The sequence below is a fragment of the Emydura macquarii genome, unplaced genomic scaffold (assembly GCF_026122565.2).
Source record: "Emydura macquarii macquarii isolate MOO-44397 ecotype Brisbane River unplaced genomic scaffold, CSIRO-AGI_Emac_v2 contig_2994, whole genome shotgun sequence".
Classification (NCBI taxonomy): domain Eukaryota; kingdom Metazoa; phylum Chordata; order Testudines; family Chelidae; genus Emydura; species Emydura macquarii.
The window spans coordinates 1,769,853-1,791,450 of NW_027133131.1; the positions used below are offsets into that span (position 1 = coordinate 1,769,853).

A 21,598-nucleotide genomic window follows, 5' to 3' on the forward strand; every position below is an offset into this window, starting at 1 on the left:
CAGATCCAGCCCTGCCTTTTCAAGCCAAGGTGACCCCACCCTCCCCAGAGGATGGCTCGGCCTGGCTGCCCCACCTCCCCTGGGCTCGCCTGCCCCCCCAAAAAAAGTCCTGCTGGCTGCTGGCCATACCCAGAGGCCCCTGGGTTGGATTCTTGCTGCTAGTAACCCCTGCGCCCCGCCGAGAACAATCCCTGCCCCGGAAAAGGGGGGCGGGGGGCAGGTGCCTCTCTGGGGTTCCTTGCCTCCCCCCGACACCCGGGAGCAGCTGGTGGAGGTCAGCGGCAGAGACTGGGCGGGGGGCGGGGGGGGGTTGCAACAAACCTGCGCCTCCAAAGCCCTTTGCACCCCCCGCCCCCGTGATCCCCCCCTCCCGGCGGCCGGGTCCGTGAGCGCCCAGAGCCGGCTGGGGGCTGCCGCCTGCCGGCCCGCTCGGAGGAGGGGGGAGCCCGGCCGGTCCGGCGCGTCGTGGCCCGGGGGCCGGTCCCGGAGCCTGGTTCGCTGCCGGGCGCCGGGGCGGGCTGTGATGTCAGCGGGGCTGGCCCCCGCCGGCGGGGTGTGATCGGGCGGGCGGCGCCCCGGGCTGGCTCCGCAGCGCTGCAGACAAGGTAGGGCGCGCCCGGGGCGAGCGGCTCCCCCCGGGGGGGGGGGGGGCAGGACGGGGGCGCCCAGGCCGCGGTTGCCGGGCAGGTGGCAGGGAGCGGAGCGGAGGGCGGCTGCCGGGCTCCGTGCACCCCGAGCCGGCTGGGGACCTGCCCCGACCCCCGCCCGGCTCCGCAGCCCCGGCGCTGGGGGACCCGGCCCGGCCCGGCCCGGCCCGGGGGAGGCAAAGAAACTTTGCGGCGTCCCGGGGGATTCTGCGCCCCGGGGAGCCGGCCCGGCCCGGCCGCGGCGCTCGGTTCTTCCTCTTCCCGCAGCGAAGGGGAAGGAAGAGCAGAGGTCGGACCCGGCTCCGGCTCCGGGCGCTCCTCGCTCGGGCGGCTGATCTGAGCGGCCGGTAGGTCTGGGGGGAGCGGCCGCCCCCCCACCCCCGGCCCGGTGTGCCAGGCGCTGGACACAGGAACGTGGAGCTGGTGTTAGCGGCCGGCTGCCGCCCCTCTCTGGCCCTGGCGCCGCCTGTCATGCAGAAGCAGGGGGAAGGCTGGGGGCGTAGCTGTGATCTGTCCAGTCCAGTCCAGCCCAGCCCTGGGCGGGTAGTTGCTGGGGGGGTCTCAGCGTCCCAGCCCAGGTTCACAGAGGCCGGGCCTGGAAGGACCCTTGCATGGGCTCGTCGGACCCGCCTGGCAAAGGCAGGAGGGTTTCTCCCGGTTCCCCCCGTAGGGTAAGGGTCTCATGATGCCCAGGATTGCTGGATGGCTGCAGCCCTGTCTGTTGCCCAGCGGGGGCCCTGCCCCAAAGAATTGGCAATCCCGAGCCCCCACCGGGCCACAGATCCCTGCCGAGCGCCCTGGACGTGGGCAGAGGTTTGTGGGGCGCTCGGGACGGCTGCCCTGGCTTCTCCCCACCTGCTGGAAACAGCCCAGTGGGAAGCCAGGTACCTGCCACTGAGTTGCCAGGCAGGGGCTGACTTCTCCGGCCATGGTGCCGCTGGCGGGTCTGCGGGGACCTGAAGGTGCTGGAGTGTTTGGGGGAGGGTGGCAGAGTGGGGCAGGCAGGGGCAGCAGAGCAGGGAGTTTGACGGGGGGGACGGGGACAGTGAGGAGGGGCAGACGGAGGGCGACCCTGCTCCGGGTTCTGGGCCTGCGTGGGGCCGGATTTGCCGACCGGCAAAGCACCCGGTGTAACGAACCTGACCCAGGGCTGGCCACTCGGTCTGGTGCTACTGGGAGCTGGGCTCTGGCAGATCTGACCCTGCTTGGAAACCCTGACCCGCCAAGCGCTGATCTGGGTGGCATCAAACCTACATGCTTGGACCCCTGGATCCACTAAATAAAGAACCCCTCAACCTCCGGATCCACTAAAGAACCCAGCCACGTGGCTGTTGTCCGTGAGCCAGGGTCGGACTGGTCCCAGCGCGGGGCGGCGTCGGGGGAGCTCTGACACGAGCTAAGAATCGGCTCCCCCTGGCCTGGATTTTTCAGTGGTTCCAGCCTCCCGCAGGATTGCAGGTTTCTGCACGGGCCCGTGAGCAAGAGAAAACCAGCCCCACTGGCGCAGGCAGCAAAGGTGTTTGCCAGCGTATTTTGTGTTAATATACGTTAAAAAAAAAAATCCTTCCTGGGCCAGGCTGGAGCTCAGCCAGCGCTAGCGCTGCCTTCCCTGTCAGGGCAGAAATCAGCCTCGGCGCGAACATCCAGGGCCTAGCCAATGCTGAGCCGCCTCCTCCTACCCCTGAGATGGCTGAGGGTGGCCCTGGGAAATAGAACCCAGGAGTCCCAGAGCCCAGCTCCCAGTCCTACCTGCAAATTCCTCTGTTGTCATCCCCCCCTTCCCCCCCCCGTGGTTAATTGATCCCCGTGAAGGATGTAGCACGTTGCAATTCATTTTCTGTTTTGATTTGATGCTGTTTTTTCCGGTGCCTGGAATAATCCATTGTAAGAAACCAGCGAGGCAGGCTGGCAGGAGAGGGTTTGTCCTGCCCCTGGCCGCTCCGTTTACACTGTGGATGAGTCCGTTTGTCCTTGTGCTAAAGGGCCGAGCTGCGGCCATGTGCCAAAGGAGATGTTCACCCCAGAGCGCAGAGCTCATTCCTGGGCACATAGCGTGGGGGGGGGGGGAGGTTCCAACCTGCCCTCAGAGTTATTTTTAATTAAGGAAAACAAAGTAACTTCCTGCCGAGATCTGAACTGTGGAAAAATAATCACGGGCAGTTCCATAGCACCTTTCCTCCCGAAGCATTGTCTGCACCGTGTCTACGCACGGGGTCGTCTTCTGCCACTGAGATGCAGCCACTGCTGGGGTGGGGCGCAGCCGCTGTTTACACAGGGATCTCCTGGGTGGCTTTAGGCCTGAGGTGTCTCCAGCGCCGTGCTGGCTTTGTTCTCGTGCTGATGGAAGAGTGCCGCCCGTTGGGCCAGGAGCCCCGCTTCCTGCAGCTCCTGGCGGTTTCTTGCCCATCCCTCATCCACTGGCTGGTCCGAGGCCAGCCAGAGGGGGACCCACGGCTGGGTGGAACCCACCTGTGCTCACCCCTGCTGTGGTTCATGTGTGGGGGGGTGGGAACTGGGCAAGGAGGGGCCCAGGCAATGGATCTCTCTGACTGTACCCAGGAGGGGGGCAGGGTCGAGCTGACTTGACCCCTCCATGGCCAAAGGGGCTGCATGCCCTGCCCGGGTGAGCCCGGTGCTGGGCTTTGCTTTGAAGCGAGGCGGGAGGGGCCTTTGCTGAGAAACGGGATGAATCGGGAGCCTGGTTAGCCAGAGGGCCTTGGCTGGTGCCTGTTGGGTGTCCTGAGTTGGGTGAGGCCTCAGCCCAGGTGCAGGGAGCCGCGTCACCCGCACTGGTAGCCTCAGAAGAGAGGCCAAGGGCTGAGCGCGCCACGGAGACCCTGGAATCGGCTCCCTGGGAGGCTGGTCCCGGGAGGCAGGGGGGCGCTGTGTTGACTGGTGGGGGATGGGTGAGTCTCAGTGACTTGCTTGTGGTGGCATGAAAGGGCCTGTACCTGGGTGGAAATGCCCCCCACCCCCACAAGGGCCTCCCCAGCCAGTGTGGAGCCGGGCTAAGGGCTCTGCCCCCACCCCAACACGGGGCCTGGCCAGCGCACCCTGGGCCGTGTCTGCTCCCCATTTCCCAGGGGGTCTGGAAACTCACCGGCCCTGGCTATGGCGAGTGCAGTGGTGGCTTGGGGACAGGGCACCCCGGCGTCAGACGCCTGGGTGATGGGCCCCGCGCCAGGCACCAGCAGAAACGGCACTGACAGGTCCCTGTCTAAATACCAGAGCCGCCCCCCCGGCCCCAGATGACGACCCTGCGGCTCTGCCTCTTGCGGGGACAGGAACGTTTCTTTAATTAAAGGCTTCTGGTTCCACAGGCCTGAACTTGATGGAGAATGCAGCCAGGGTGTGGTCCTGACAAAGGCAGGCATTAGCCAGCTCGGCTCCCGTTTCCTGGATCCGGCTGGGGGCTGTGCCGGTGCCGGAGCAGAGTTCAATCCACCCTCCCCGGGCTGGCAGAGAGCAGGGCAGGCGAGCGGGCGGCCAGGTGGAATTCGGACCTAGCTTCGATTTGCTCAGCCGTTCTAGACGGGGTGTCCTGGCCTGTCAGAGTAAGTTAAAATGGAGAGCACTGTTCAGAGCAAAACAGGGAGTCGCTGCCAGGGCCCGGGAGAGAACCCAGGAGTCCTGGCTCCCAGCCCACTCCTGCTCTAACCACTAGACCCCACTGTCCTCCCAGGGCTCAACCACCTTCCCTGAGGCATCTCCTTGTGCTGTCCCTTTAAAAGACCAGCCTGGGGGAGAAACACCCTCCCTCATCAGTCAGGTGGGGGCAAGTGGCCGGGCAGCTGGGTGGAGGGGGCCAGTCGACACCCAAGCTCCTGGCCATAGAGCCAGGCTACCCCTGCCTGCCTGGGGGTCCCTGGGCTAACCGGGGCGGGGCGGGGGGACTCTGTGGGCTGGGGTTAGTCCCAGCATGGGGCGCTGAGCTCTCCCGGCCCCTATAGCTTTTGTCCTCTGGGGTTTCTCAGCCTTGAAGTTCCCACCCACCCCTCCTGAGTGGCCGGTCGGGCCCCTGCCGAGCCCTGGCCCATCCCCGGCCGAGCAGGGCTCACCCCCCACCCCATAGCAGGGAGAGTCACTAAGGGGAAGCGTTTAAGGGCGGCTGGATCCTGTTAGGGGATTAGCAGGAGTCCCAGAGGCGGTGGGGACACATCTCTAGCCAGGAGTGCCGGGAAGCCCAGTGCTCCCACCCCCTGCCTCTGGCTGGTCCCCGCGTGGGCTCAGCCGGGCCTGGGGGGTGAGTGTGATGCCAGGAGGCCGACGGGCTGGCCCAGAGGAAGAACAGGGAGAGTCAGGACTCCTGGGTTCTAGTCCCAGCTGTGCCACGTGCTCCTAGGCAAGTCCCTGCCCCTCTCTGCCTCAGTTTCCCCCTTGGAAAGCAGGGATGATTCCAGGGAGGCTAAGCTGACGACCCATGTTTCCGAAGCACTTTGGGAGCAGGATTGAGGGGCGCCGGCAGAGCTGGGGCAGGGGGGGCAGCCCGGGGCTGGGATAGCAGGGGGCTGCAGGTCGGGGGCTGCTGAGAATGGGCGCCAGGGGTGGGGAGCGGGACACGTCTCCAGCACGTCTCCCTGCATGTGGCGAGGGCGAGGTGCAGGAGCCGGGGGGTGAGAGGTGCAGCAGCCCCACGTGCGGGGGGGGGCGGGGAGCCCTGCGGCCTGGGCTCTGGCTGGATGGCTCGGGGCCATTGGCACGCTGGCCGCCCGCCCGGGAATGGGTGGTTTGGCGTCTGTTGCAACATGAGCGTGAAATCCCCTGCGTCACGCCGGGACAAACCGCCGGGCTGCAGGGCTGCCCCACTGGGAGAGCTGGGGCTGGTGTAGGCTGGTGGGGAGAGGCCCCCCCCCTCAGGGTCCTGTGGAGGGGAGCACGTGTCGGGGTCCCCTTGGAGCACCCCATATCTAGCCACTGCTCGGCTTGTGACAAAGGAGTGAGGGGAAAGGGGGGCCCTTCCCAGCTCCCCTCTGGATTGTCTGGCCCCCGCCTGCGGCTGGATGGCAGAGAGGTCTCTTCCTGGCAGGGATCTGTGGGAGTCAGGGCCAAGGGAGACTGGATGGACCATCAGTCGGGGGGGGATGGCAGGCTGGGGAGGTCCGTGGTGTTCTCCAGGGCTCCAGGGCTCGGCGGGGCCGGACGATGGGGCTTGGCTGGTGCCCAGCCCCGGGCGCTGGAGGCAGCGTGGCAACGTGCCCCTGCTTGGGCGGCTGGGGGGGATCCAGGTTGGATCTCCAGCCCCGAACGGCTTCTCCCAGCATCTGGTTTCCATTTCAGGCTCTGGGAGCCAGGGGCTAAATTTAGCTCTGTTGATCTAATTAGCAGTACGGTAACATCAGGATCTCCGGGATGTGTCCAGGGCGGAGTCAGGGCCCCTTCTCCATGGCCTGGGGTGCCTGCCCTCCTCCTAATGTCTCAGGGGGCTGGGAGCCAGGACTCCAGGGTTCTATGCCTGGCTCTGGCAGGGGAATGGGGTGTGTTGGTTAGAGCAGGGGGTGGGGCTGGGAGCCAAGACTCCTGGGTTCTTTTCTCAGCAGTGCTGCTGTCTCCCTTTGTGTCTCTCCACCCCTCCGTGCCTCAGTTTCCCATCTGTAAAGGGTGGGGGAGCAGGATCCTAGGCACAAGCTGTAAGTGCAGCTGCCAGGCACTTGAGAAGGCCGTGGTGCTATTAACAGAGGGTTTATTAGCTTTGCTGCTAAATTTGTTTAATCAGATGTGGTGTCCGCCCCTCCCCCAGGCACTGGGTCCACCCCTCCCACAGGCACTGGGTCCACCCCTCCCCGTGTAGTTACCCTGTGGAACTCGCTGCTGCAGGATATTCTGGGGGCAAACAGAGAAGTGGGGCCCCGCCATCAGCCTGCACCTGCTCCCCAGAGCTTTAGCCCAAGGTGCTGGCAGGGACGCAGGGGGCTGTTGAAACAGGACCCCCCCGGGGGTTGTCAGGACAGGAGAGCCCTGAGTAGGGGTGGGGGGGAGGCTGTGTATACCCTGTCTTATGAAACTCCCCCTCCCCCCCAGCTGAGATTCTGCCCCTGCAGCTTCTTGTTTGACTTGTGTCGGGCCCTGGTTTTGGGGAGGGAGGGGGTGTCTGGCTGAAACACGGGGAGGGGGGATTTTGGGGGGAGAACCTGAGTCTCAGCCCATCTCTGCCCAGACCAGCAGCTCAGCTGCACCGCCTGTGGCTGGGCAGTGGGACCTAGTGGTTGGAGCGAGGGCTGGATTGCGGGGCTGGCCACTAGCCCCTGGTCCCCGAAAGCCCCTGTGGCTCTGCCAAGGCCTCGTCTCTCTGCCCGGCTCCAGCAGGAGGGCAGGGCCTGGGGACTCCCAGCATGGCTTCCATGGGGGGGGGCAGCTAGGCGGGTCTCCGGCAGGGGGATGCTTTGCCGGGGGCTGATAGTGCGGGTAGGCGGGAGCCGTTTGTTCCCAGCTGAGGAGCCTGAGCCCGTTTCATGCCAACCCTGGGCACGTTTCTCACCCCCCTCTTCCTTCCTGCCCCCCCCCCACCGGCTGGTGGGGTCCCTGGGGGCTGGCGCTGAAAGCGGGGGGGCATGAGTGGGCAATGAGCGGCTGTGGGGCTGCCTGCTCCACGTGCCTGGGGGGGCCGGGGGCTGCGTGTGGGGCATCAGTCCGGCTGGCGGGGAGGGCACGGGGGGGGCGAGGTTTGTGGGGTGATGGCAGCGTGTGTGGGGGGGCGTCTCGGGGGGGGAGGGGTTGAAACAGTTTGTTCCTTGCCCTGGGGCAGCCCCCGTGTTTACCCTTCCGGGGGGGGGGGGGGGAGGGAATCCCTCTGGGTGTGGCTGTCCCTGTGGCCCACCCTCCCCCCGCCCCGGGCGGCTCTAAAAATGGATCCACCGAAAGCAGAAGTTGTTTGTTAAAGGGCTGGGACTGGCTGGGTTGCCCCTGCAGAGCCAGCCCCACGGCGGGGGAGGGGGGAGACTCCTGGCCGGGCTGGCCCCAGAGCCGTAGGTCTGCAGTGGGTGGGTGTGTGTGTGTGGGGGGGGGGGGAGGCTGGTTAGTCAAATGCTCTGGGAAGCCCCTTTGAACTGGTTTCGGGTGTTGCCAGTGGGAGGAGGAACTGGGCCTGGCCCCCCTGCCCCAGGGTGTGCTCTCAGCGGGGCTTCGCTGCCCAGGATCGGCCCCGGCCCGTTCCCGGTGTGAAAGGCTGCCCTGGGTGCAGCTCCCTGGAGCGGGGGGGGGGGGTTGTGGCTCCGGTCTGGGCTCTGCCACAGACTCCCTGTGTGGCCCCTGGGCCAGCGGCTCCATGCCTCAGTTTCCCTTCTGTAACCCAGCGACCCCTGAGCCTTCCTCTGGTTCAAATGGCAGGTCTTGCGGGCAGGGCTCCGCACCTGTTCGCTCCTGCGACGCAGGGAGGGAGGAGGCTGAAAAATCCCGGCTGCTGCATGGTTCTCGGGCCAGCCCTTGGTCCCCCTCTCCCTACCCAGTGCCTCTAACGCCCTGCCCTTCCCCAGCAGCTCTGCCGGTGCCCCTCAGTCCTGACCTGCAGCCCCCCTCCTGTCCCAGCCCTGGGCTGCCCCCCAGCCTTGCTGGTGGCCTTCGGCCCAGCCTGGTGAAAAGGGTGGGTCACGGCTCCAGCCTCCGGCTTGGCCTTGCAACATCTGCCCGCAACAGTCTCATTTCGGGACCGATTCCCTCTTGCTCCCATGGTGCCTCCTAACGCTGCCCGTGGGGCTACGTGTGCAGCCGGGAGGGGAGGGGGACACGGCTGGGAGAGCAGGGGCTGTGGGTCAGGACTGATGGGCACCGACCGAGCCGGGGGGACGGTCCAGGGCTGGGAGAGCAGGGGGCTGCGGGTGGGGATGGAGGGGCACCGTCGGAGCTCCTCTTGGGGCTCAGACGTGCGTCCCAGGTTGCCAGGGGAGCTGGCGTCCCTGGGCGGGCCATGCCGGGCGGTACTGGCCCCATTAGCGTTAATGGGAGCGGTGCGTCCTGTCCTCTCCCTGCCCAGCAGAGATCTCGGAGCACTTAGCACAGCCTGGCGGCTCCCAGGTGCGCGCCCAGATCTGTATTAACATGAATAAATCATATTATTAATGGAGATTGAACGGCCGTGGCGGGCGGTGAATCCTGGGAAAAATCTGCAGTTGGGGAAGGAGACCGGGGGGGGGGGGGGGGGGAGACATGGTGCTAAGAGCCCCTCGCTCCCACTGAATGGGGGACTCTCCCAATGCTCAGGGCTTTACTATCCCCCCATGGGGAAACTGAGGCACAGAGTGGGGCAGTCAGGCAGAGAGTCAATGGTGAAGCTAGGAATGGGACCCAGGAGTCCTGGCTCCTAAGTCCTCCGCACTAACCATTAGACCCCCCCCCATTCCCCAGAGCTGGGAATAGACTGCACTAAGCCACTGCTGCGTGACCACGACCCGTGAAATGATCCGACACCCGCCTGGGGCCTGCCCTGGGGCTGGGCTGGGACACGGGAGAAGCAGGTTTGGTTCCCGGCTTTGCCATGGACTGGTCGCGGGCGAGTCTGGTGTTCTCCCCTCCCCTCCCCTCTGTAAAATGTCAGAGATGGACCCTACCCCCTTCGCGCCCCCCCCCCCCCCCGTCTTTGTCTGCTGAGATTGGCGGCTCTTCGGGGCAGGACCTGGCCTGCTCCTTCTCTGTGCAGGGCCTGGCATGATTGCAGGAGGGGCAATGCCAGTTGGGGTCTGTGGGGGGGCCTGGAGCAGCGGGGCCCCCCCAACCTTGCTCAGGCCCCCCAGGCGTTGCTGTTGTTCTTGGACGCCAGGTGGTTCCAGCCCACTTTGCCCCCCACCCCCTTTGCCGGCACCTTTAACCCTGTCTGTGCTGCTGCGCCCCTGTCTGGACCTAGAGGAACTTGGCCTGTCGCCACATCTCACCTCCCGCCCGCCCCAGCTCGTGTCTCTGAATCAGACGATCCCCCCCCCACGTTCCCAGTCCACAGCTGCGATTGGAGAAACACGCACGGCCCCTCTCCCGCCCGCCGTGACTTGGCACCATTAAATATTTAACGGAGCCGGCAAAGTGGCCGCCCGGAGAGAGGTATAAAGCGCCGGTGCGAGCTGCCTGTCGCCAGCAGCGCCCCGCCGGCCCGCGTGTCTTCGCAGTGCCAGGCTCTGGACCCCCGCGGCGCTGGAGCAGGCAGGGGGCTCTGGGCTGGCCATGGGGCTGCTCTGGGGTAAATGGTGCCCCAGCCTGGCGGTAGGCTGCCAGCCCGCCCCAGTCGGTAATTGGGTAATATCCCTTTAAGAGCCTGCCTGGGTGGGGGTCTCTGCCGTGGGTCCAGAAGAGGGACACGGAGGGGCAGTAGCGGCTGACCCACTGCCGGCCAGCCTGGCACCCTCTGGTGGGCTCCCAGCCCCGGCACCGTCCCAGTGGGGGGCTGGACCCCTGGGCAAGAATACCGGCCATCGGAAGGATGTGGGGGGCAGGGGTGTTTTGGGGTGCAGGGGGCTCCCGCCCCCGGCCAGGGGCTCAGCTGGCAGCATCGCCCGGGGGCTCGTGAGCTGGAGGGCTGCACTCGGCGCTCTGCGCTGGAAAGACATTGGCTCCGTCGGGGAATGTGCCGGCTCAGCTAATCCGGGGGGGGGGGGGGGCGGGGGAGGGCGCTGCCTGGGGACCCCTCCCCACCCCCCGTTGCTCTCGCCAGCACCTTGCTGGGTCTCCGTCGCACTCTGCTGCTCCCCTGGTTGGGTCCTTTTCCCTCCTTCCACCCCCAGGATCCCCCCCCCCCAGCATCTCAGCCTCTAACACCCCCCCCCCTCCTGCCCCACAGCCGCGGCCCGGAGGCCCCAGGCCGTCATGTCGGAGAGCAAAGGCTGGGCCACGCTGAGCCCCGAGGAATTCGCCCACCTGCAGAAATACACTGACTGTGAGTAGCCGGCGCTGGCCCCCCCACGGAGGGGGGGTGACTGCTGTAGGGAATCCCTGTGGGACCAGCCCCAGGGTGCCACGGGAAAGGGGCGCCCCCAAACCTGGCGGGGGGGTGGGGGTGGGCAGAGAACATCGTTCCGGGCTCGTGGGCCAGCGGGAAGCGTTTTCACAGCTCTGGTGGGAGCAGGATCAGGCCCGGGGGGGGCAGGTGGCTGAGGTCGGCTGGGGGGCGGCTTTGAGGGGGCTCTGGCTGACGGGGCTGATGCAGCTGAGCCGGGCAGCTCCATTCATCCAGCCCCGTCGGAGTTAACCCCGCCCGCACGCTGCGTCAGAGCTGGGGGGCTCGGCCCCACAGGGCCCCTTCCTGCTGGGACCCCCCCCCCCCCCGCCACCTGCAGGTGCTATCTCCTCAGCTGGGGATTTGCCTGGTACCAACGCTCCAGGCCTGCGGCCGGGGCTGATTTCCTGCCCTGGGGGGGCTGACCTGGGACCCCCTAAGGCCAGGAAGTGGGGGGCGGGGGGCTGCAGAGCGTCTGGATTTGCCTCCAAGCATTTATACAGAATGGGGTGGGGGCCACGGGGACAGAAGCGCCTCCCTGCCCTGGTCAGGGCTGGGCGCGGGTGTGGGGGAGGGCTCAGCCCTGGGGCCGCCCGTCTGGGCAGCGTCTGCTCCAAGCTGGGGAGAGCCCCATGGATCCTGACCCCCCCCCATCTCTCCACCCAGACAGCAGCAGGAAGGTGCAGGACGTGCTGCAGGAGTTCTACGGAGATGGCACCTTGGCGCAGCATCTCCAGGGAGACGTGAGTCCACCCCGATGCTCCCCCGTGCCCCTCGAGCGGCATCACCCCAGTCCGACCCCAGAGCCCCTCCGCTCCCGGCTGGGCCAGCCCCACGCCCGGATCAGAAGCGCCCAGCGAAGGCCCCCAGCCCGGGTTGTCGTGGGCAGACATGTGGGCAGCGAGGGGGGAGTGGGCGCCCCCTAACTGCCCCCCTCTCTGCTGCCTCCCCCCCCAGTCGATCGACTTCGAGGGTTTCAAGCTGTTCTTGAAGAGTTACCTGGAGGCCGAGGAGATCTCGGACGACCTCTGCCAGCGCCTCTTCCTGTCCTTCCAAACCTCGGCTGGCGAGGCCACGGGGAAGCAGCTGGAGCTCGGCGACCAGCTAGGTAAGGGCGTGCCAGACCCGCCTGCTCCAGCAGCCTGGCTGAGCCATGGGGAGAATCCCCATTCGATGCTGACTGTGCGGGGGATATGACACGCGGCCAAGCAGTTCTGGTCCCAGCCAGCGGGGGGCAGTCGCTAGCCAGCTTGCTGCAGCAGCCGGAGCCGGACTGACCATAGGGCCTGTGGCTTGGGGCCCCCAGCTATGGGGAGCCTGGGTGGGGTGTAACAAGGCACCGGCTGCCTAGAGTGGGGGGGGGCTACAGCTGATCTTGATGGGGGGCTGCAGAGGGGTCCCCAGTTCCTGTCGCTGCTCACCAGTTCCCTCCCCCCACCCCCCCGCCGCCATTGGCAGCTGAAACTGAGGGTTGAATGGGCCCCCGGGCCTGATCTCCTGGGTCCCTGCCGTGTGGGGCGGTGGGGGGGCCGGGATTCAGCCCCGGCTCCGTCCCTTTGCAGCCAGCGGCCTGATCTGCGTCAACGACGTCTCCTGCTACTTCTCGCTGCTGGAGGGGGGACGCCCCGAGGACAAGCTGGAATGTGAGTGGAGGGGGGTGAATGGGGGGGGCGTCCAGCAGGGCATGGGGCCGGGGCAGGTCTTGGGCTGGAGCCTGAGTTTGATTCCTGACGGGGTGGGGGGGGGGGCAGGGGGCAGAGTGGGAGATATTGAGGGGGTGGGGGGCACGGGACTGGGGGCGGGGAGGCCATGGGGGTCTGGGCCTGGATGGGCCCTCCACACTGACTCTGCTCCCCCCAGTCACCTTTAAACTCTACGACAAGGATGGTAACGGCCTGCTAGACAGCTCGGTGAGTGTCGCGGGGGGGGACACGGACCATGCCCCCCATCACTGCCCCTCTTCACCCCACAGCCCCCCAGCTGCCCTCTCCCAGTGCCTGGCCCCCAGGACCCACAGGCCCCCTCTGTGCCCATCAGAGGCCAGAAGCAGCCCCCCCTCCAGCTTGTGTCCCCAGCTGGGTCAGGCTCTGCAGCAAAGGGAGCCTCTGCCCCCCCCTCCCCCCTGACCCGTGGGTCAACCCCCAGGACCCCTTCTGTCCCTGGGAGGCGGGGTCTGTGCTCTCCCAGAGCCTCCCCCCCAGGGTAGGGGGTGATGCTCTGGAAGTTGGGGGGAGAGGGGGATCGACTCCCTTGACTGTGTTTCTGTGAATGGCTGGAATGGCCCAGCCACAGCATCGGACCCCAGCCGGTACCACCCTGCCCCTCCCCGCCCCGTGGGCTGGTACTACCTTGCCCCTCCCCCATGGGCCGGTACCACGGCACTGACCCGCTCTCTTCCCCCCCCCGGCACCGCCCCGCGCGCCCCTAGGAGGTGGACCGGATCATCACGCAGATGATGCGAGTGGCCGAGTACCTGGAGTGGGACGTCACGGAGCTGAAACCTGTGAGCATGGGGCCGGCGTGGCCGGGGGCTGGCGCCGTGGGGCTGCCCCAGCTCCTGTCCCCTCCTGCCGGGAGAGGCGCCAGCCCATGGGAACTGTGGGTACTGGGGGGCTGTCCTGAGCCCGGGAGGGGGGAGGCAGGCTGGGGGAGAAGCTGCCCCCTGCTTTGGAGAAGGTGGGGACCCTTGCCCCAGCCGTGGGAGGTGGGGGCTGCTGCGGAGGGGGAGGGAGGAGATGGGGTCCTGGAGGGGGCGTTGCTGAGGGGGGGGCCTCCCCCAGCCCATCTGCTCCCCAGGGAGCCCCCCAGCGTGTCCCTGTCCGCAGATCCTGCAGGAGATGATGAAGGAGATTGACTACGACTGCAGTGGGACGGTGTCGCTGGCCGAGTGGCTGCGGGGGGGCGTCACCACCATCCCGCTGCTGGTGCTGCTGGGCCTGGAAGTGGTGAGTCCCGGGGGGGGGGCCAGGAACGCTCTGCGCTGCGTCGGGATTCGACCCCCCACTAACGGGGGTTCCCACCGGGCGAGGTGGGGGGCAGCTGGGGCTGCGACAGGGAGGGAGGGAGGCGGCGGGTGGGGGGGACAAGCTCCGTACCCCCATCCCGATCCTTCCTGTGGATCCGGGGCCCCCCCACGAGCCCTGATCCCTCCTCCCCACCAGTGATAAACACGAGTGACCCACACGTCCCCCCAGGGAGCAGTGGGGTGAGCTCCCTCGACCCCCGTCTGCTCCCCACAGCCCGGCTCCTGCCCCCCCACGGAGCCCGGCCCCACGCGCTGCCCCCTCCTGTCTCCCCGCAGAACGTGAAGGACGACGGGCAGCACGTCTGGCGCCTGAAGCACTTCAACCGGCCCGTCTACTGCAACGTCTGCGAGACCCTGCTGGTCGGCCTGCGCAAGCAGGGCCTCTGCTGCACCTGTGAGTGCCCCCAGCCCCCCACCTCGCCCCCCCAAAACCGGCGGGAGTCCCGCCTGCAGGGGGCGCTGTGAGCAGCCTGGGGCCACCTGGAAAATAACCCCGGTGGGGGGGGAGGGGGAATGGAACCCCAGGGGGTGGCGAGGCTCCGCCCACCGTGCTCTCAGCCAATGAAACACAAGCTAATCGGCATTGCGTCATCGGGCAAAGGGCCATTGGCTGGCAACCTCCCGCCCTCCAGCCAGGTGTGAGGGGCGGGCCTGTTCTAAACCCAGCCAATCGTGGAGAAGGAGCCTTAAGGGGGACTAAAGGGGGTGGAGCTATAGGAGGAGCTAAGCCCCACCCCTTCCCCGTTCATGCTCCTCCTCCCCGGTCACTAACCTGCTCTGGCTCCGCCTTCTGCCTCCGTCCAGTCTGCAAGTTCACGGCACACGAGCGCTGTGCCCGCCAGGCGCCCGCCAGCTGCATCAGCACCTACGCCAAGTCCCGCAAGGACACCAGCGTGAGTGGGGGGTCAGGGGCTGGGGGGCGCGTCTGTCTGGTCATCTCCCCACGCCCCGGCATTGGGGCCCTCGGTCCACAGAACCCTCCCCCCGCCCCCCCTCCTTCCGACGCCTGCCAGCGTTCACCCTCACCGCGCTTCCCACATGCTCCCTAGCACCGCTGTACAGGTGGGGAAACTGAGGCACGGAGCGTGGGCGGGACTTGCCGCTGGTCGGCTGAGAGACGCTGGAAATGGAACCCAGGCATCCCAATTCCCAGCCCCCCCCCACCAGCTCTAACCCACTAGACCCCACTCCCGTCCCAGAGCTGCGGATAGAACCCAGGCATCCGGGCTCCCAGCCCCCCCCCTGCCCCCACTAGGGTAGAACCCAGGCTCCCAGCCCCGTCCCAGCCTTGCCTGGCAGGGGTGGGAGCATTCACTGCCCCCCCCCAGGCGCAGACCCACGTGTGGGTGAAGGGCGGCTGCGAGGCCAGCAAGTGTGACAAGTGTCAGAAGAAGATCAAGAGTTTCCAGAGCCTGACGGGGCTTCACTGCGTCTGGTGCCATCTCAAGGTGGGTGCGTCCCCCGGCGCCCCCGCTGCTCTGGGCGTGTCAGCGCGCATCCTGCCGGGCGCTGGGGGGCGGCACTGCCAGGGGAGGTGGGGCCAGGAGTGTCTCTGCCAGGCTAACCCCCCTGCTCCCCCCAGATCCACGAGGAGTGTCAGCCCAGCGTACCCCAGACCTGCGACTGCGGGGCCCTGCGGGATCACATCCTGCCTCCCTCAGCCATCTACCCCGTCGTGCTGGTGAGTGGCGGCCGGGGAGGGGGGGGCGGGCGAAGGACTGGCCCAGAGCCCCAGCTCCGAGCCCCACGAAGGGCCTGCTGGGGGGCTGCCACGCTGGGGAGAGGCCAGACGCCACTGGCGAGGGGCTCTGTCCCCCACTGGGCTCTGAACCCAAAGCGGCAGTTCCGCCCCGGGAGCCACACCGAGCCCCCACCGCACCCAGGATCCTTTGCCCCAGGATCCGGACCCGTTTGGGCTCCGGCTCCGACTCGGGGACCCTGCCCCTGGTGACGCCCTGGCTCTGGGTTCCAGGAGCGGCAGAACAGCCAGAAGAACGGCGGCGGGACCCCCGTGGAGGAGACGCCGCAGCCCTTCACCACGCCCGAGGGCCAGGCACTGCGGGTGAGTGGGGGGCAGAGAGGGGGGGCGCGCGGGGAGTGGGGCTGGGATTTTGGCCTGCCCAGCGTGTGCAAAGGAGCTGAAAAACGGGGGGCAGAGCCAGGCAACCCCCCCATCAGCTCTGCCTGTCCTGTCCCGCAGCCCGCCCCCCCCCCCCCACGCCCTGCCGCTGCCCCTCAATCCCCACCCGCAGCCCCCTGCCCTCCCCACCACCGCAGGGCTCATACAGGGCACGGTGGCTCCCTCCAGTGGCCGAGGGCGGCCATGCACCTTGCCTACGGCAGCGGCCTCCCCTGAGCGGTTGCTGCCGGCTGGAGGCTTTGGTTGGCGGCTGGTGAAACCCGGGCGCCCTTGGCATCCCCGTGGCAGGTGCAGACACCGACACGGGCCCGTCTCCCCACGCACGCCCTGCCCCCAGCCGGCCCGGGCTTTGCATCGCAGGGTCGCCCAGCAGTGCTCCTGCCGCCCCCTGCTCGGACACGGACCCCGCGGCGCCCCTGAGTCCCCCATGTCTCATCCCGCCCTTTCCCCTTTCCCGGCTCTGCAGATCATCCCGGTACCCGACACCCACCCCCTCCTGGTCTTCGTCAACCCCAAGAGCGGCGGGAAACAGGGTGAGAGGTGAGAGGTGAGGGGTCGGCAGAGGGGCCCCCTGGGCGCCAGGACTCCTGGGTTCTGTTCCTGGCTGGGGGGGCTAGTGAGTCAGAGCAGAGAATAGGGACTCAGGACTCCTGGGTTCTGTTCCTGGCTGGGGGGGCTAGTGGGTCAGAGCAGAGAATAGGGACTCAGGACTCCTGGGTTCTGTTCCTGGCTGGGGGGCTAGTGGGTCAGAGCAGAGAACAGGGACTCAGGACTCCTGGGTTCTGTTCCTGGCTGGGGGGGCTAGTGGGTCAGAGCAGAGAACAGGGACTCAGGACTCCTGGGTTCTGTTCCCAGCTCTCCGTGTGACCCTGGGCAAGTCTCTCTGCCTGTCTGTGACTCAGTTTCCCCATCTCCTATGATACATGGAGGGGGCTGGGTTAATTCCCGCTGGCATCGTGTTCTGAGGTTGCCAGGTAACAGGCTCGTTACCGCCATGTCATTGCTCGACCCTGGTACAAGGGACTTGTCCGTGGACGGCTGCCCCCTTCCCGGCTGCCTGCACCCGCCCGGGGTCCGGACTGGGGTGGGGCGGGCTCACGACGACACCTGCTTGTTGGTGCTACTGACCCCCCCCCCCCCCTCCATCTCCGTGACCAGGGTGCTCCGGAAGTTCCAGTATCTCCTCAACCCGCGGCAGGTCTACAACCTGATGAAGGGAGGCCCGGCCCCCGGGTGAGTGAGAATTGGAGGGCCCTGCAGCCTTTCGCTGCGTGCGATGAGTTTGGCGGGTCTCAGTCGTGCCCCGCCCCCCCGTGGGCTCCTGCCCACACTGCACAGTTCCACAGGACAATGGGGGGGCGAGGGTCAAAGGGCGTCGGCCGAGTGAGGGGAGAGGGGGAGCCCAGGGCCGGGGGAGCAGGGGGCTGCGGGTCGGGAGTGAGGGGCACCGGCAGGGCTGTGGGGAGAGCCCAGGGCTGTGGGTCAGGGTTTACCAACGCCCTGGGGTGGGGGAAGGATCTGGCAGAGAAGGTGGGGGGGGGGATCTGGGCCCTGGCGCTGATCCGGCTTCGTATCTCTCTGTTCTCAGGCTGAATTTCTTCCGGGACGTGCCGGATTTCCGGATCCTGGTGTGCGGGGGGGACGGCACCGTGGGGTGGATCCTGGACGCCATCGGTGGGTGGAAGCTGCGGGGAGCAGTTGGGGGGGCTGGGACGGGGGCTGGATTCTCCCCTCCGGCTGGGGCGGGAGCCACCTCGAAGCTGCCTGTGCAGAGCCAGCGCGGCCGGGCGGTGCCTGTCTGCTCTGCTGCGCCCACGGCTGGGCACGGGCGGGGGCGAGGGGCTGGCGGGACCCCCGCCCTCCCAGTCGCCTGGCACTGAAGGAGCCGGGCCCCGCTGACCGGCCCCCGCTGACCGGCCCCTGTCGTTGCAGATAAAGCCAACCTGCCACGGCGGCCCCCGGTGGCTGTGCTCCCGCTGGGCACCGGCAACGATCTGGCCCGATGCCTGCGCTGGGGCGGAGGTGAGTACGCCGGGGGGCAGAGAGCCTGGGGGGCAAAGAGCGCCCCGCCAACCTGCATCCACCCACAGGCCTGTCTGGCCAGATATCCGCCCCCACCACCCCCCGGCTCAGATCTATGGGCCCATCTTGCCAGACCCCCCCTTCCCCCCATGCCCGTCTCTGCCCTCTAGGGATCCACCCAGCCCCCCTTGGGGAGAGGCAGATGCTCCCTGGAGAGGAGGGGCCGCCTGGCACTGAGCCCCTCGGTCGCCAGCTCTGGGAGCCCCCCCTGACACCCTCCTTGCCCCCCCCCCCCAGGCTACGACGGGGAGAACTTGGGGAAAATCCTGAAGGACATTGAGGGCAGCAGCACCCTGCTGGTGGACCGGTGGCTGGTGCAGGTGACCCCTGAGAACCCCTCGGAGAAGGGGGACCCCGTCCCCTACGAGATCATCAACAACTATTTCTCCATCGGCGTGGTATGGACGGGGGAAGGGGGGGCGAGGGCTGTGGGGCGGGGGCAGCTGGGACCCAGCATGGGGTGTGTGGTTTGAGGGGTGGGGGGGCAGGGCAGAGCCCCCAGGACATTCGGGACCTTCTCCCCGTCCCATGCTCGGCGCGTGGGAGCCTGTCTCGGTGCCCCCCCCCGCGCCTGGCCAGCCTAGGAACCACGGGGGAGGGGGGACCCCCCCCCCCAGGTACCCGCGCAGGCTCTGACAGCGTCTGCCTCCTTCCCAGGACGCCTCCATCGCTCACCGGTTCCACCTCATGCGGGAGAAGTACCCTGAGAAATTCAACAGCAGGTGTGCAGTGGGGGGGGGGGGCAGCGGTTGTCAGGAGGGGGGGTGCGGCAGTGGGGGAGTGTGGACGGGCAGGGCCGGGCTGGCCACGTGCCGTAGCGAAGGGGTCCAGGTTCCTGGAGGCGCTGAGCTCCCCCCACAGCCAGCGCCCTGCCCGCCCCCCAGCGCCCCTGCAGGAAGAGGCCGGGCCGGGCGCAGCTGTGGGTGGGTCTGGGTGGCCCCCGGGGCTGGTGACGCTCGACTTCCTCTCCGCCTGCGGCCAGGATGAAGAACAAACTCTGGTATTTTGAATTCGCCACGTCCGAGACCATCTTCGCCACCTGCAAAAAGCTCAAGGAGAATCTGACCATCGAGGTGAGCAACTCAGGCCCACCCCGCAGCGCCCCCCTGCAGCGCCCCCCCAGCCAGCACCCCCTGCAGCACCCTGCCCCCTGCTGGCAGCACCCCCTGCAGTGCCCCCTCCCCGCCGCACTCTCTGCTCTGCCTGCAGGGGGAGCCCCCGGAGGTCCCCGGTTGGTAACGAGGGCTCTGTGTGTGTCCCCCCCAGTGCTGCGGGCACCCCCTGGACCTGAGCGGGTCCCTCTCGGGGGTCGCCATCCTCAACATTCCCAGCATGCACGGCGGCTCCAACCTCTGGGGCGAGACCAAGAAGCCGCTGGGCGAGGCCCGGAACGTGGGCGGCGGGAGCCAGCCCCAGGCCGTCACCGACCCGGAGGCGCTCAAGACCTGTGTGCAAGGTGGGGGAACCGGAGGGGGCGGGGGCAGGCATCTGGTGGGTGGAGTTAGGGGCGGGGCCTCAGATGGAGCAGAGGCGGGGCCGTGTCCTCGGGGCAGGAAGGGGGCAGGAGCCGGGGCAGCTTTCAGACTAGTGCTGCCTTAACACCAGCACAGGGGACCCAGGACCCTCACCCAACCTCTCTTCTTTGCCATAGCTCCGCCCAGTAGGTGGAGCCATGGGAGCCCCACCTCCGCCCAGTAGGTGGAGCCATGGGAGCCCCGCCTCCTTAAAGGCCCCTATTCTGGGGCTGGGTGGACGGGGAGCTCCCTGGTGCAGGGACACACTTCCCCACCCCACCCCCCCAGTGCCCGCGGGCCAGTCACAGCCCATGGTTCTGGCTGGGGCGGGGGGGTCCTGGCCGGGAACCTTGGCGTGGGGGCAAGGCATCGTCACCCCCTCCTGGCCCCAGCCCCCGTCCTTCCCCCCACCCCCCCGAGACGCAGCGCTGACGCCCCCTCCCTCCCCGCAGACCTGAGCGACAAGCGGCTGGAGGTGGTGGGCCTGGAGGGGGTGATCGAGATGGGGCAGATCTACACCGGGCTGAAGAGCGCGGGCAAGCGTCTGGCCAAGTGCTCGGAGATCACGCTGCGGTGAGCGGGGGGCAGGGGGGGCTGTCGGCACCTGAGCCCCCCGGTGTGACCCCCTCCCGTGACACCAGGGGAGGCGGGATGCACCCTGGCCTCCCGCGGCGGGGAAGGTCCCAGCCCCCCTGGGGGTGGCGGGTGCGGGGGGCCGGGGCCGTGGGGAGGGCTGGAGCACGGGGGGGGAGGGGGGGACGTCTCTGCTGCTCTGACCCCGAGGTCTCCGCAGGACCCTGAAGCGCCTGCCCATGCAGATCGACGGGGAGCCCTGGATGCAGCCGCCCTGCACGGTGAGGAGCGGTCCCGGGGTCCCCCCCCGCCCCCTGGAGCCAGCCCAGCCGTCACTCAGCCCTGCCCCCGCAGCCCCCCCGAGTCCCTGTGAGAGGCCTCCATAGACCCGCCCCCCGTCAGCCCTGGGGGAAGGTGGGAGGGGAGCCGGGCTGCGGGGGGCAGGGCAGTCGGCTCCCGTGCCCACCCTGGGGAGAGGCGGGGTGTGTCGGGGGGGGGGGGGGTGATGCTGGCGGCTCCTGGTGCAGTTCAGAGCCATGGGGCTGGGGCTCTGGTGGCCACGCCTGCCCCCCAGAGACGGGGGGGCTGTGGGGGGGCCGGTACATTAACCGGGAACGCTCCCCTGCACTCCCCCTGGTGCCAGCTGGGTGGGAGCTCTGTGGCCGGAGCTGCCTGGCCTGCCCCAGGGGGTTCCTTGGGGCGACCCGGCCCCCCCCCAGCACGTCCTCCCCCTGCTCTCTCTTTCAGATCAAGATCACCCACAAGAACCAGGCGCCCATGCTCATTGCCCCGCCCCCCCGCTCCTCCAGCTTCTTCGGCCTCAAGAAGGGGCCCCACGAGTCCTAGGGGTGCCCCCCCAGCCCCCCGAAGGCCTGGCCGCCTTGGCCCTGAGCGGGGGACAGCCCAGCGACAGGGACGCTGGTGGGTCTGTCTCCTGCCCCACCTGGGGTCCCCCTCGCTGCAGCCTGGACGCCCCGAATAGACTCATCAGCCCCCGCTTTGTCTCATGTCATGGGGGGGCCACCCCCTGCCCTACCCCCTCCAGCCAGGGCCCCTACGCGCCCCAAACTCCACTGGTTGCCAGCCTGGGGCAGTGAGCGGGGGGATGGGGGGGGGACTAGGCTCAGAAGGGCCAGCACAGGCCTGGGTCTAATCCCCCCCCCCCCCTTTGCAGATCGCTGGCCCCGGCTGCCTGCCCCCCCCTTGTGTGTTTCTGCCCCATGCTGGGCGGGAGCAGTGTGTGGATCTCCAGTCCCCCTCCCCGCCAGGGCCCAGGCAGGGTGGGGGCTAGCGGGGCGATGGGCCCCTGGGTACCCTGCATTCCAGCCCCCCACCCCACCCTATTTATTGCCCCCACAGTCTGCCCCCCTTCCCCCAAGATTTCAAGTGCCTCATCTTACTAATAAAGGTTGGAGCTTTTGTTCTCCCCTTCCCCCCCCGTTGTCTCTGTTCTGGGCAGGGGGCCACGGCCCCCCCCCACGGCACAGGGGAGCTGGGTGCAAGCGTCAGAAGCCCCCGTTCTCAGCCGGCGGCTGGGCCCCGCTGCCTGGGTCGACGGGCCGCCGAGAGGAAGGGCTCGCCCTGGTATTGGGGCACCTCCAGCCTGGCAGCTCGGGTCAGGGGAGGGGGGTTTCTGGGGGGGCCGTGTTCTAGGGGTCGCGGGGCGCCTGGGTTCTTACTCCCAGTTGTGGGGAGGGGATGTTC

General features: G+C 68.1%; 1 protein-coding gene across 2 annotated transcripts; it reads left to right on the top strand.

The window, feature by feature from the left end:
• The first annotated feature begins 463 nt into the window (after positions 1-463).
• On the top strand, positions 464-21,544 carry DGKA (diacylglycerol kinase alpha). 2 transcript variants are annotated; one of them, XM_067529866.1, is made up of 24 exons: positions 464-605; positions 10,405-10,500; positions 11,227-11,303; positions 11,518-11,668; positions 12,123-12,203; positions 12,421-12,470; positions 12,989-13,063; positions 13,386-13,505; positions 13,862-13,979; positions 14,390-14,478; positions 14,914-15,033; positions 15,168-15,266; positions 15,558-15,647; positions 16,192-16,265; positions 16,884-16,958; positions 17,314-17,399; positions 17,658-17,747; positions 18,045-18,205; positions 18,465-18,529; positions 18,790-18,880; positions 19,074-19,263; positions 19,774-19,894; positions 20,115-20,175; positions 20,642-21,544. In XM_067529866.1, exons 2-24 carry the CDS (start codon positions 10,431-10,433, stop codon positions 20,738-20,740), a joined length of 2,253 nt encoding a protein of 750 aa, XP_067385967.1. In that variant the 5' UTR covers positions 464-605; positions 10,405-10,430; the 3' UTR covers positions 20,741-21,544. The 2 variants fall into 2 exon arrangements, with proteins under 2 accessions (XP_067385967.1, XP_067385968.1); XM_067529867.1 differs by lacking the exon at positions 464-605 and adding an exon at positions 3,999-4,201.
• The last annotated feature ends 54 nt before the right edge of the window (positions 21,545-21,598 follow it).